The following is a 15,960-nucleotide window of genomic DNA, read 5'->3' as shown; positions in this document are numbered from 1 at the left end:
CATGCCAAGACATTCACATGGCCCAAGAAGAAAGAGCATAATATATTTTGGTCTGTTCTTGATTTCAGGATTCATCACCATGCTGCTACTCAGGGTAACATGAAGAGTATATAGCATTAGCCACTAAGGCCCAATACAAACCACACCAATGTTTTGCCACACAACTCCTTGCAACATGTGACTACTTGCCACCAACATTGTCCCTAATGGGAGTTGCAATGGTGTGGTTTGTTTTGTTGCAAGGAGTTGCAACTGGTGTGGTTTGGGCCCAGAGGAGGCACCTCAATGTGAAATTGGCTATTTTGTCCAAAATGTAAAACAAACAAACAGAAAATGATTTTAAGTAATGTAATAAACAAGCCTCTGTGCATAAACAAGAAGTTGAAGGGTAAATGTAGGTCTGATAATGAAGTACCGTGCATGTTCACATCATGTATACTTTACATTACTTCAGACCATTACACACTATAGCCAATTTTACATTGAGGTACCCAGTCTTCTTGTATCCGCTATTCGCTTGCTCTCAGCATATACATCGTTGTGGTCTATTTACATTTCACTGTCAAAGTAAATGAGATGTCATTCTGTTAATGTGGAGAAAACAGAGTGTAAAACAATAGCAGCTCAGTTTTTAATCCCCCATGTAATTGCCTCGCAATTATATGCCCCAAATTGGTTTGGTTTGGTTTCTGTCTCCTGAAAGGCTTTAAAGAAACACCACAGAGACAGGCGGAGTCCCTTAGCAATATTGTTGACTGCTGCCTGGCTAGAAGCAGTGGGATTGTGTCACCAATGAGAAATGATGTCACTTAAGAGCAACACTGATGTCTTATCATCTAAATTGCAAACTGTTTTATGACAAAACAGGCTAAATGAACATACCTTAACATACAATGAATAAACATACTAACTTTGTGCACAAACCAATCCTCATTGTTTTCTTCACCTTCAGCAGTTCCCGGCCACTTCCCAAGGCTTGTCTGGTTGATTCATTCTCAGGCATCTCCTGCGACAAAATCAAACCCAGATGGACAGAGCTGACATGGTTGTAGCGACATCATCAAGTCCGGCAGTACTTAACCCATTAAGACCTGAGGCAGATTCTACAAATGTCATCTAAGTTCTAACAGTTTTCTGAAAAACGTATGTTGCTACAGTATATCACTGTCGGTGCTCAAAAAAAGTTAATGTCAAGGACCCCCAAAATTATATTTATTTGGCCGCCGACCCCCAAATATTTTGTTCCAGGGACACCCAGAAGCAAAGATATGACTTAAAATGGTTTGCTCTAAAAACATTTATATATTGAAAGATTTGCACACATTTTCACGATTTTTCAAAAATAGCAGATCTACAAGCTCGCAGCTAGCGCGGCACCAAGTGACGCCCTGTTAGCTTGTATAACTGCTATTTTTCGAATAGCCAAAGTATATAATGGTTAGCATAGTTACAATACAAAGTGACACGGATGCTATCCCGGTAATGGGTTAATTATCTGAAAGCTTCTGTCCTCTCCAGAGGGAGTGCGAGTCGCCGCCAGCCACAGCGACAGACCATTAATATCTCACTGGGTGACATCACCTCATCAGAGTCCAGTCCGCACACGGACCGACCCTGTGATGGTGATCTCTGATGACTTATTTATGGTTGTTCCTGAAACACAGTGAGAAAAGCTGAAAAAAAAGCTGTCACCAGACTGAGACTGGCTGTGTTGTGGTGGCTATTAAAAGAGGGGAGAAAGCATACCAGATAATGCATAAAAGGCTATAGGGCCTACTAAGTTAGGGTTGTCCTGATTCGATCACGTGATCGGAAATCGGGGCCGATCGCGTCATTTCCAAATGATCGGAATAGGATCGGGAGCACAAAAACGTGATCGGGACATCCGTAGTATCGATATTATATCCATATCGTGATATCTTATAAGTGTTATATAAAATATAAATATTGAATCGGGAAAAATCGGTAACGGCAGATACTCAAAATCAAATGATCGGAATCAAATCGGTGTCATATTCTGAAGAAAACGTGGAGACTGACATTCAATAAGGTGTGAAAAACAGAAAATCTAAAAGTCAATTCTTTGCCACGGACACATTTGCCCGTGTACGGACATATTGATGGCCCCTGCATTGGGCCCAGAAATCTGGCATTGCTCTGGCTCTAGTCTTGTGTTGTGGAGAAGGAAGAATGCATCAACTAAATGGTACAACTGCCGTATTTGGCAATATCTGACAGCGAGACGGAGGGAGTGAGTAATAGGACTGATCCTTAATAATGTTAAGGCTGAGTAAATACTGTACGAGTGGATAGTTTTATGAAGATTAAATGCAGACCATTTATAGATTTAAACTTGAGCTAGTGTCAGTTGTTTTTCCCCACCATCAAGATTTAGGCGGTGATAAAGTTGGCATTGATTTTGCAGGCCATTCCGGCTGAGTGACCAAAATCCGGAAGTTAGAACCCAGCTTCTCGTATTACTAATCTGTATTCTTGGTTCCAGTTAGCCTCGGAAACCCAGGCGTTCCCTGTCTGGGTGAGTAATTTACCACATGGTGCTGTAGCTGTAGCTACCTATAGTCCACACTTAATAGTCTACAGTATGCTTGTACTGTCTGTATGTAGGTCCTGTGAGACGCCACAGTTGCAGACATAAACAAGCAGGCATATCTATTGTTTGAGAAACACGACCGCTGTAACTGTAAGTGCAGACATAACGGAGCTGATAAGTATTTGCGTGACGGTCATGCAAAACCCTTCCATTGAATTATACAGAAATAACTGGCACTGAGATCACGTGTCTTCTGTGTTCAGGTCAGGAATGTGATTCTTCAGGTTTTAAGGGGAGATTATCATGTTCTTACCTTTCAGATATTGACCATATGCTTTTGAGTTTATTTGAAGAAAAAAAGCAATAACTTGAATCCAAGAAGCATCTTTATTATTATTATTAAAATATTTTTATTGAATTTTCAAATGTACACACACACGCAATAAATTAATTATGATTGTATGTGTAATAACAAACGGCTTTCCCGATTCACACCATCTGAGACTGGGCAGCACTGAGTAATTAACTTCATTCACAATAGTCTAGTTGAATGAGCGATTGATCCATTCATTGTGACTGCACATGCTTTGTGTGGTTTAACAGTGCGGGTAATCACTGTGAGTTCCTGCCTGACAATTTCAATGCTGCCCGAGGAAGGGTTTGTGACTCGAAGCGTGTTGCCAAGTAGTAGTCTGCAATGTTTATTGTCTCCAACAGGCCGAAGGCATGGGGAGAGAGTATGTTTTGCACTCCGTCCGTCCGTCCGTGTGTGTGTCCGTGTGTCCGTGTGTGTGTCCGTCCGTCCGTCCGTCCGTCTGTGAACAGCTAATCTCCGGCACCGTTAACCCGGTCGATGTCAAATTTTGCACACACTCCCTGGATGCCAACGATGAACCTCTGCCCCAGAATTTCCAGAATGGCCTGTTATAGCGCCACCAGGAGGCCGCTTTGTGCAAAACAAGTTTTTGGACAGTACACCTACAGATTTTGTCCAAACATCACGCAAATTGGTACACAGTCTCTCTAGAGCCATTCAACGAAACGGGTCTTTCAGATTTCTCAGACTCCATCCTGATTGGCTAAGATTGGCTTCCAAAGTTTGCAGGAGTGCTCAGTTTCAAACAAAATGCTGCAAATCATGGACACATCGTGTGATTTCCGTGAAATTGTGCACGCACATTCCCACTAGGCCGAGGAATAAATGCCACGTGAACATTTTCAACTCAGCCTCATGGTGGCGCTATAACTCACCGAAAAGTGTTTTTTTACCTCCAACTGCACGGATCTGTGGATAACTTTGTATGCCAACTCCCTAGAGGCCAAGGAAAAACCTTTGCCTGGAATTTTTCACATCTACTCTTTATAGCGCCACCAGGAGGCCGACATATGTAAAACACATTTTCTAATATTACTCCTTCAGATTATATCCAAATTTCACGCAAATCGGTACACATGCTCTCCATAGTCATGTGATCAACATGAACGCGTTTGTTTGATTTCTCATAATCCACCTTCATTGCCTACGATTGGCTTCTAAACCTTTCAGGAGTAGCCCGCTTTGTACCCGTTTTGTACAAATTGCCACAATTACTCAACGCAGCGTCCGATTGCGGTGAAACTGTGCATGCATATTCCCACTAGGCTGAGGAAGAAATGCCACTTGACAGTTTTCAAATCAGCCTCATGATGGCGCTACAACAGGCCAAGCCGCATCACACACACACACACACACACACAACATCATCCTCCTGGTGGAGACCCAGCAGGGCACGTTTGTGCCCAGAAGGGCACTTTTTCTAGTTTTAACCTTGTTTTGTGTGTTATTTGCGAGCCTAGAAAACGCTATAAAGGATACATATCGTCGCTGTCGGGCAGAAACCTCTTATCTATGTTTTAACTTTTAGTTTTTTCGTAAATGAATTGGCTTACTTGATCACTCGCTCAGCGTCACACAAAAGTATGAGAAAAAGGAGCTTGTGAATCTGCAACTTTTGATATTTTTGAATCCTGAAAAGTAACTGTTTCACCCCGAGAGAGACGATATATTGAAGGTATATTAAAATGTTCTTTATTTGTTAGGATTGTGCAGTGGTTTCCCTATTCAGTTATCTTGGAGCTTTGCCTTTTTGGGAACGCAAGGACTTTCCACTTTTTTTTTCGTGTGCATAGCAGCATCCTCCTCACGATTACATAACAGCCACTTTCACCTTGTATAAAAGCACATGAGGCCTCAATCTGTCACACTTGCTTGAGGTTTTAGGCTTCAGCCCTCCTTACGGTACTGTCTTCCCTCTATCCGTGGTGCTTCTCTATTCTGCTGTCTTTGCCATAGTGCAGGTTCAGCACTTATTCTGCCCACATGAGGCCTGGTGGTGTCCCCTGGAGCCCCTGGAGCTGCTGCAGAAAATGCTGTCTCCCCACATTTACGGCTATAGAGCCATAAGTTTGGGTTAGTTAGGTTAAGAAAACACTGACTCTCCTTTTAGAAAGATTGTGTGTCTGAGGAATTCCTTATCTTTGTGTGCGTGCGTGCGTGCGTGCGTGCAGTGTTACACTATATATGCCTGGGCTCTTCCCTGCTTAATTGCTAATGCAAAACCTCTAAAGCCTGTGATACTTAGCGTGCTTTACGGTAGTCTGTTAGACTTCTATTCAGGAAAACCACAGCTTAGACCTGGTGCAATTAGTCATGATATGGCATTTGTTTTATTTATTTAGACTTTACTTCCTTGAACGCCTAGACCTTTGAAATGTGCGACTGGAAACCCTGGGAGCCTGTTCTACTAACAGGCTCCCAGGGTTTCCAGTCAATTATATGCATCCTATTCCTTAACAGGGTAAAATAATATACATAAATGCAGGAACAAAGTTTGACAACTGTGGAACAGTTTTACTGTGTGAAATTGGTATTTGGTATTTTTTGGTTTGGTATATTTAAACCCTTTATATCACTCAGACAAGCATCTATTTCTCAGATTGATTCAGCAGCCAACTATCTAGTCATGATATTGATCTGTGACACAAAACGGAGGGTTCTCTTGGGTCAGAAAAGGACTTTAACTAATTGGTATTTTTCATCGCACCTAGGGGACGAGCCCTGTCTATCTGTCTGCGTATATTATCCTTGTAACCCGCTGGGACAGATCAGTGCCAAATGTCTTGTTCACGCTACCAGTAGGCAGAGGAGGGAAATGCATGATTCTTTTAAAATATACACATTATACATATTCACATTTTGTGCCTGAAGAAGGTCTTTGACCGAAATGTTGCCAATAAGGTTCGTATTGCAAGTGCAGACGGTGTGCGGGTCTTCGTGCACTTTATGTGCATTTTTCTGAATACATTGAGCCCTGCCTACACACCCGCCTCAGAACATACAGGTGTGCATAAGACTTTGTTGCCTTTCACAATTTGTGAATTCATAATCTGCTCATCTCAGATCTACAGTACTGCCCCCGTCATCCTTCCTTATTTGGGCAAGACTGACATCATCACTGTGATGATGTATTCACATCTGACATCAGAGATCCACTGGGAAGCACGCATGACATTGTTAGACACCGTCTTGTTTTGTCTTGTTGAGGCTGCAGGATTTGTACACGTCATGTACTGTAAAGGCGGTTGCACACCGGCCGCGTTTTTCGGAAAACCGATGGAGAAACGCCGCTTAAAAATCCGAATTCGCGCTCGGTGTGTGGGGACCTTTACTGTCACGATTATGACATTTTAATTAATGATTAATTGCCGCTCAAATAATTGCGATCTATGATTTAATTGTGTTTCTGTCATTGAACATTATATATATATATATATATATATATATATATATATATATATATATATATATATATATTTCTTTTTATCCCACGATTTTGTAACCCATTTTTCACCCCTGTGTCAATTATCTAATGTGATCCTGGGCTCTACACACCCTCCGCCAACCTAGTCCCCGTATATGGGGGACATGGGGAGAGCAACGAACTTGAACTCATGCTTCCTTCATGCCTGAGTGTCCAAGTTGCTCCTTTACACCTGACCGGTGGGAGTTTCCCTGGTTGGACGTAGCGCGTGGAAGGAACACGTTATTCCAACCAGTTCCTTTCCCCTCCATCAGGCGCCCCGGCTGGCCAGGGGGAGGCAGTTTGAACATTATAAAACATTATCAATACAAATTACATTTCTATTGGGCTTTTAGGCTTCGTAAGCCTTTATCCTAAGCGCTTTACAGAGATTGTGCCTTACATTCACACACCGATGGCAGAGGAAACCATTAAAGCACCAACATGCGCATCGGGAGCAATTAGGGGTTCAGTGTCTTGCTCAAGGACACTTCGACACTAACTCTAGGGGAGCCTGGGATCGAAGTATTGCACTGGGAACTGGGAACCTTTACGGTCCGCAAGCACCCACTCTACCCCAGAGCTGCTGCCACCCCTTGTGACAGGCCTATGTATACGGCGTCAATTCCTCAGTGTTCATTTAACTGTGTGAAATGGGCCTGGGCCGTGGCTCAGTGGTCCAGGCACCTTGGCTGGTAATCCAGTCTGGCAGTGTTCCGCGGGTTCGACTCCCAATCCCGACGCGTGATTTCTTTCTACGTCCGAGCATAGACATGGAAACGCCCCGCCTGTCTCTGATTGGCCTACCGACACTGCCCGTCTGGCCTGTCGGCAGTGTCGGCAGACGTCAGCAGTGTCGGTAGGCCAATCAGAGGCAGGCGGGGCGTCACCATGCCCATGCTCGGACGTAGAAAGAAATCACGCGATCCCGACAGCCCCTACTGCATGTCTTTCCCCCCCATCTCTCTCCCCATTTCCTGTCAGCCTACCCTGTCAGTCCCTCCATAAAATATATTTAAAAAAAAGGCGAAAGCCACAAAAAAAACATGTGCAAATGTACAAATTCACCCAGATGGACCGAATTTCCCACTCAAGACTTGAACACGTGATTGACTGTGCTTGTAGGCATAATTAAAACCTGCACACTAGAGCTGATCTGTTCCGTTTCTATTGCAGGTACAGTTCCCAGATGTGGAAAGAGTGGAGTGGCTCAACAAGGTAAACTATGAAATAGTAATCGTTTCTTTCTATGTGTCAGGCAGGGGAGTGCAGCGCTCCCTTGACACTGCACTGAGGAGCCTGTCACTACTCTCACTGCACTGTACACATACTGTACATCACATTAAAAGTCTGAGGAGGTAGTAGGGAGTGACGGTTATCTGAGTCATCAATCATACTCCCAGCTCAATAACTACATTACGATTAGATTAGACTAGTTTAAATTCCCTTCAAATCACCAACACGATTATATAATTGAATGCGAGGGCCACAGCTATGGTGCCCTGGACAAAAATGTTGCAACTGATACCCTGGCCTACAACAATAAGATGGAGAAGTGGTGCTGTCTCTATAACATCTATAACCAGAGTTAAGTTAACACTCAGGATTTCACTCTGTAGGAGGAGAAAAAATGACATGAGCTGAGGAGAGAGATGGAAGGGATTTATTTAGATTTTTTTAATAATAATTTATGTTGAGGAATAGAAGAGGAAGATTTAGGGGGAGAGGCTGTGATTCTGTCAGGAAAGGAGGACATGAAAGATGCCTGTGGAAGACAAGCTGCCTGTGAACTTGATTCAATGGTTCCAATTCCAAAACCGTGCCATTCATTGTGCCAGATGAGTCGATGTCAGCAAACTCAGCACTGACAGCACCTCTCTCCTCTCCTCTCCTCTCCTCTCCTCTCCTCTCCTCTCCTCTCCTCTCCTCTCCTCTCCTCTCCTCTGCCCATGGCCTCTCAGACGGTGAGACAGATGTGGCCGTACATCTGCCAGTTCATAGAGAAGCTGTTCCATGACACCATTGAGCCAGCGGTGAAGGCGTCCAACGCCCACCTCAGTACCTTCTGCTTCAGCAAGATTGACATGGGAGACAAAGTGAGTGTCTCTCCTAACAGTGTTCCTGTGGTGCTTCAAGGAGCTCAGCGTTGTTAAGTGTAACTCTAAAACAGGTGATAAAACAGACTTCCAGAAGCAGGTGTTGTTGGGACAGCTTGTGCGTGCGTGTGTGAGTGCGTGCATTCGTGCGTGTGCTTGCATGTCTCAAATAGTTTCCATGTTGTGGGGTCACCAAAGAGGTCGAGCGCATGCCAACCACGTGGAGTTTGGACTACAGTGATGTTTCCTTTGTTACTGATGGTCTACTACGGTGGTTTTCAACCTTTTTCATATCAAGGTCCATTATTTATTGGGCATTTGAGCCATGGACCTAACCTGACTCCGCCAGATGGGGCCTGGCCAATCATCGGCAGCTAGAGGCGGGATCAAGGCAGCACTGTGTATGCCTTGATCCCGCCTCTAGCTGCCGCTGATTGGCCAGGCCGTTTTGTGGCCGGAGCACTCTGGCTGCTGTACTCTCTGCTGCCCCATCTGGCGGAGTCATGGACCACCATTTGATAAGATTTAGCCTCTCAGGCCCAAAACAAACAAATTGTTGTCCTTGGATAAGATTTTGTCCACAATTCCATGCTGTATGGATGTGGTGCCATAGGAGAGATAACAGGCAAACGTTGATCAAAATAACAATTGTTCCACATCTCTAATTGTGTAGACTTCTTGTAAATTAAGTAATGCAGATGTTTAACAATAATTTAACGAAACCGGGTCCATTTGATTACATTTTACACATTTGGTTACAAACTCTCCATCATTTAGCTGGGGACCACCTGGAACCCTGGTTGAAAACCATTGGTCTACTACACTGTTTCTTCTGTTACAGCCCCTGAGGGTCAATGGGGTCAAGGTTTACACCGAAAATGTTGACAAGCGGCAGATCATCATGGACCTACAGATCAGGTGATCCAGCCAGTCCTGTTATAAACCACATCTGTTTAAATCATTTATATGTATATTTTTCACCTTAAATGTTTTATTTCCCCCCCCAGTTTTGTTGGGAACACTGAAATTGATGTGGACATCAAAAGATACTTCTGTAAAGCTGGAATTAAGAGCATCCAGGTAAGAACGTTTCATGGGTTTTCAATGGGTTAATGTACTAAATTATGATTTGTGACACGTTGTTGTGGGATAACTGACGTGACATGAGATAATTCTTCAAAATAATAAAATAAGGAAATATTCAAACATTTTGTGTGGTCTGAAAACTCTCGGAATATCCAGCCAGGTTGTTTTTCAGCAGCATTCTGACTTGAGTGTAAAATTGGGCCTTGAGGTTTTTTTTACTGACTGTGCTGTAGCACTGCTTTATATCAGTATGACAATGCATGAGAGTGAGAGAGACTGACTAGGAATGTCTGGGGCTCTTGCTGATAAGGCTGCCTTAATAACAATTCTTACAGTACCTTGAAAACCTTGTCTGGGGCTCTTTCTGATAAGGCTGCCTTAATAACAATTCTTACCTTGAAAACCTTGCTGACTTAAGACAGCTCTGTGTGTGAGTGCGTGTGCGTGTGCGCTGTGTGTGGTTCTCATCTGCACAGATTCTTTTTGTAATTTATTTTCCAGAGAGCATCTCAAAGTGGGTGCCGTGGCACAAGTCCAGGGGTGCCACAGAATACTTTGATAGCATTTTTGGAATTGAGTTGCACTGTACTTAATCTCTTCACCCTCTGACGGCCCCAACGCCCAGTCTTGTTGTATTTGGCCGAAAATGACCGAAGATTATGGCAAATTATTATTATTATTATTAAATAATCACAGAATGTCACTGCACTCCCGCAGCTGCTCCACAGCACTCCCGCAGCTGCTCCTTACAACAGTGGTTTACCGGATTTTGCTGTTTGTGCTAAATAACATCATAAAACCACCATCCATTACCCATTTCATGTCACGCACCCCCTAGAGGGCGTTTGCGCACCACAAGGGGTGCACGCACCACAGTTTGGGAACCCCTGCAATCCTGCATAATGGAAACAGGTATTTTTCATCCCCGGCACCACTGAATAGTGAATACAGTACCTTAAATTTATGTCATATTATGCTACATGAATATGTAAATCTTTCCTGCTTAGATAAGACGTCTAAGGGCGAGAAGCGAGCACGCACGCGTGCACGCGTCCGCCTCGTTGAGGGCAGGCGGCTGGGTGAGTGCTGGCCGTTAAGTTCTCTCAAGTTTTCCTCGTGACATTCTTGCAACCGAAGGTCGCAGTTTGTGCAGTTCCCGTCAGTGTATCACTCAAAATCCCCATACATGGGGAAGCCCCCATATATGGTGCCCAGGTCTCGTGACATCACTATGACATCTGATGTCATAGTAAATGCGATCTGCTGTTGCAATTAAGCCCATATGGAAGCCCATATGGAATGCCAGAACAGGTTCTGGCACTCCATATGTTGATCCTTCCCCATCCATCCTTCCTCTTCGATGTCTCCCTTTTGACTGATACCTGTCCATTCAAACTAGACGGGCCTTCCCCAAAGTTATTAGTGCAGCCGCGCCCGGCAGCCGGTGAAAACTAGAGTTGTCAACAGGCCTGAGAATTAAGGCCCTGCCCTCATCAAACCCTGTACACTCAAGAGAATGTCCCCGCTACTGTTCTGACATTCCATATGTTGATCTGACCTCATCAAACCCTGTACACTCAAGACATGCTCCTTATATGGCCAGTACATAATTCATTCCATGTTGAGCTGACCCCCCAGGCTAACGGCCAGCACTCACCCAGCCCGGCCGTCTGCCCTCAACGAGGTGGACGCATGGACGCGTGCACGCGTGCGTGCTCGCTTCTCGCCCTTAGACATAAGCAGGAAAGATTTACATATTCATGTAGCATAATATGACATATACATTTAAGGTACTGTATTCACTATTCAGTGGTGCCGGGGATGACAAAGTTATTTACAGGGCTGACCTGAGACAAAAGGTCTGAGAACCACTGCCATGGATTCTTTCTCATGGCTAACTCTTTGCTTTCTCTAAAAAACATTTATATTTGTCATGTACCGAAAATAGTAGACCTACAAGCTCACAACACATTGCAGCACGACACTTTGTGAGCTTGTAGATCGGATAGTTCCAGTGCATGACACAGTGCCCAACTAAATCATACGTAATAGATAAGATTAACGACAGGTATTTGAATTGGTCAAACTATCAATAAAATACATGTTAATCATCTTGAAGACCCTGAAATACCACAATGGAAATAATATTGAGCTTTCATCCTCGGTGATACATCGACTTTGTGTCGGAAAGTGCTTTTGTGCTCTTTTTTTATGTCACCAAATAAAATCAATCAATCAATCAATCAACCCTAAAGGTCTTGGATATGTCATATGTCAAGGGCTATAGATGTGTGTGCGTGCGCTATGCATGTGTGTGTGCTGTGGATGTGTGCATGCTGTAGATGTGTGCGTACTGTAGATGTGTGAGTGTTTGTGCAAGCCTGTTTGTATGCCCTTGGCTTAGCCCCTTGACTGTATCACAGCACAGCTGAACAAAGCTGGCTGGTACAGAATATACTCAATGCACCTCCTTGGAGACTAAGTGATGTTGGACCTGTCCCTGACACACCGCTCCCATTATGAAACCCCTAGCAGAAGACATTGCTCCTGCAGCTCGTTATACTGTAAACTGATAATACATCAGTCTCTGTGGTCCTTGCCAGCCTGGAGACAGTTCAAAGTACCCATATAGCTGGCGCAGCTCACCCGATATTTTTGTAAGAATTAATTGGGAAGTGCTTCAATACCATTTTGAAAGCGGCGGTGGCTTTGTGCGGAGTGCAATGGTTGTGTGTTGTTGAACAGAGAGGAGAAGGCGTCAGGTTGAATAATCCTGGCAGTTGTCACTTGTCACTGACTTGTTAATTGCAGTACAGTGTTTCTTTTACACTGTAAAATCCTCACAGTTAATTTATCAATTTTGAACTACTCTACTACTCTAGACTCTAGACCTAGAGTAGGGAATCGGAGGAACTGGATCCAAAATTGAGGAGCCGCAATTGGTTTCATCCCATTTTTGGAACAGTTTCCGGAACCGGTTTTATCAAACTGTCAGAGCTGGTATGTGGACTTTGCGTCTGTTATACATTTACAATACTAGTAGTTCTCAAACCTTTTCATTTCAAGAACCACCATAACTCTCTGAATTACAGACATTTGGAACCCCATCAAGTAACACAGAGGGTCCCTGGGCCTGACTTTGAGAACAAACCACTGCAATAATTCATGCAATACTGTATGCATGATTGAATTTGTGTTTATCAACATTTTAAATGAAGGCCAACATGATATCGATTAAAAAAAACATATATAGGAATTGTTAATGGGAACCTCCGACCGTTAAGGAACCAGGAATCGTTAAAATTCTAAAGGATCCCGACCCTAGTGGAGAGTGTACACATGTAACCCTTATGGGTCACGGCACCGAGGGGGTACGGGGGGATTGTACAGTGTATAATGTTACCAGCCCCGTCATGTGCGCCATGCAGCCAGCAGAAACACCAGCGAGGAATGTTCCATCTCGCTCTGTGACATTACGAGAACAGCTTATTAGGTGGGTCAAGGGCCTTCGTGGTGTGAGTTACCAGATACTGAACGCTGTCTTTAAATTGTGTGGGGGCGACAGCGTGTGCGTGTATGTTTTTTTTTTTACTTTGGCATCATGTGTCCCTGTTGTGTTTCCACAGCTCCACGGAGTGTTGAGGGTGGTGATGGAGCCGTTGCTAGGTGACATGCCCCTGGTAGGAGCCCTGTCCATGTTCTTCCTCAAGAAACCGGTGAGTCCGTCCGTATCTACTGTAGAAGCTGCTTATCGACTCATGACATCGATCGTGCACGGCTGCACAGGCCTGCGTTTCTGTGATACTGCAGGGACATTTAGAATGTGAATTTGTGATGTGCTGCTTGTGGCAGCACCTGAGATCAGAGGGGCTTTAATAAAACTCTGTGACGGTGTGACAGTCGTTGAAGAATTAATGACGGCAAGGAGCTGGCAGACATGCCGCTACACTGTCTGAAATAGTACACAATGGAAATGAAATTGTTCACACACGGGATGTAGAAGACATTTTTGAGTCAATACGTGTTTTAAACATCACATCTGTGCTTTTCTAGACAATTACTGTAGGTCCATTGTTCTGTGCAGGAAAAGAGCAGGATTCAGCTTTTGTTTACTAGTGTGTTGACACATTTTGGGTGAAATATTGTGCTTAATATTACACTTTAAGCTCAATGGTAGCAATACCACAACCTTATTCAAGGTGTACTGTTCTTTTCTTACATACTGTGAAGCCCTGCATTCAATTTCTCTTGACATTCCCAGTGTAGGAGCCAAAGAGTGCTTAGCCTATGGTTATTCTCACTTAGTTGGTGATGGGTGTGGGCACCGCATTGACGCTCCATTATTGGTGGGAGCGCCTCTGTGGGTGGCCACCAGACAGGTCACAAATACAGGTGTCTACCAGCTCACTCTAGGGACTGTTGAACTTGGAGGCAGGGTGAGCTGGGAGCGATACTTTTTGTTGACCGCATTCGCACTTTATTGATATTTTGGTTCATTCACTTTTGTTTGCTCACTGTTTAAATTGGCTTCTTTGCACATATTTATTACATATATATATTTATTGGAAATTGTATTGTGATATTTGGTGCACTGAACTATATAAACATTTTAAACTTGTGAGCTCGTTTGGACATGAATCATTTTATCATTGTTTGTGGCGCGTCATTACAGATTGTTTTTAGCTCCCAGGGTTAACCTGCCGGTATGAGTAATTCATTGGGAATTATTATCAGCCACAACACCCAGCATTCCCAAACGTACAACAAGCGGGGGAAGAAAATAAAACATCAAGATTCGCCAGGCCAGTTGCTTGCAAATAAGACTTTTGACAGTGCATACTTCATCAGTGTCCCCTTCTTCCACCCTCAGCACAGAGCCACTGCCGCGCTGTGCTCTGTCAAATAGGCCTTCTCAGTGGAACTACACACACCGCCTTAAATAGCTACAGATAAAAGCTAGCCCTACTTTAGTGGATGTGTGTGCCCCAGGCACTTGGCTGGACCCAAACTTAATAGAGATATCTGAGAGACTTAAGAGCACTTTGTGACGCGTTGTAAGCTTGTAGATCAGCTGTTTTTGCTATTTTTAAAACTATACAAATATTAAAGTTATTTGTCATATCTGCCCTGTGCATTTCTTTTGATTATGAAGCCTAAAAGGCAAACGTTTATTCATATGTTCCATTGTTCAAGCCCCAAAACACAACAGTGGCAGCGGTGGCCGAACGGATTGCGGAGCGGTCTTGATACCGGAAGGTCGCCAGTTCGAATCAGCGGTCCGACACGTTAAAATTACCACAGCTGAAGTGCCCTTGAACAAGGCATTGAACCACTACGATGAAATGTTCTATGAGCAGGGCCTGGCTGGAAACAAGTTCTTGAGCTTAGCCCAGATACCCTGGGTAAATATAGTAATCATTTCATTTCATTTCAATTAAATCGTTAATCGCAATTATTTGTACGACATGGTCAACTTGAATGTTGTAATAGTGACAGGCCTACATGCATGCACACAAGCATAGGTATTGCTGTATGACAAGATGATGTCATACAGCACATCAATCCTGTCCGGTGGGTTTCTTCATAAAAGAAAACATGTTTGTCTTTACTAATATGTCTTTATCTCAGTCTCCCTGGTTCATGATATTCGCCTAAAGGATAAACGGAGGGGAGGACAATGAGTTCCTCTTAACCCATTGATGCCTGGTGCAACCTATACGTTGTACTACCATTGATGCCTGGTGCAACCTATACGTTGTACTACCATTGATGCCTGGTGCAACCTATACGTTGTACTACCATTGATGCCTGGTGCAACCTATACGTTGTACTACCATTGATGCCTGGTGCAACCTATACGTTGTACTACCATTGATGCCTGGTGCAACCTATACGTTGTACTACAGTACCATTGATGCCTGGTGCAACCTATACGTTGTACTACCATTGATGCCTGGTGCAACCTATACGTTGTACTACCATTGATGCCTGGTGCAACCTATACGTTGCACTACCATTGATGCCTGGTGCAACCTATACGTTGTACTACCATTGATGCCTGGTGCAACCTATATGTTGTACTACCATTGATGCCTGGTGCAACCTATACATTGTACTACCATTGATGCCTGCATGGTGCAACCTATACGTTGTACTACCATCGATGCCTGGTGCAACCTATACGTTGTACTACCATCGATGCCTGGTGCAACCTATACGTTGTACTACCATTGATGCCTGGTGCAACCTATACGTTGTACTACCATCGATGCCTGGTACAACCTATACGTTGTACTACCATTGATGCCTGGTGCAACCTATACGTTGTACTACCATTGATGCCTGGTGCAACCTATACGTTGTACTACCATTGATGCCTGGTGCAACC

General features: G+C 43.9%; 1 protein-coding gene across 2 annotated transcripts in view; it reads left to right on the top strand.

Annotated features, from left to right (window-relative positions):
- esyt2b (extended synaptotagmin-like protein 2b) overlaps positions 1 to 15,960 on the top strand; it is a 57,185-nt gene that overhangs the window by 2,034 nt on the left and 39,191 nt on the right. For both annotated transcript variants that reach the window (XM_079489659.1, XM_079489658.1), the window contains exons 2-6: positions 7,567 to 7,608; positions 8,352 to 8,486; positions 9,328 to 9,404; positions 9,494 to 9,566; positions 13,199 to 13,288. In XM_079489659.1, the coding sequence (XP_079345785.1) occupies positions 7,567 to 7,608; positions 8,352 to 8,486; positions 9,328 to 9,404; positions 9,494 to 9,566; positions 13,199 to 13,288 (417 nt within the window). The remainder of the gene's footprint in view (positions 1 to 7,566; positions 7,609 to 8,351; positions 8,487 to 9,327; positions 9,405 to 9,493; positions 9,567 to 13,198; positions 13,289 to 15,960) is intronic.

The sequence above is a fragment of the Electrona antarctica genome, assembly GCF_951216825.1.
Source record: "Electrona antarctica genome assembly, chromosome: 20".
In the NCBI taxonomy this organism is placed as follows: Eukaryota; Metazoa; Chordata; class Actinopteri; order Myctophiformes; family Myctophidae; genus Electrona; species Electrona antarctica.
Note: the sequence above shows the minus strand (reverse complement) of the source record. Positions and strands in the feature narration are given on the sequence as shown.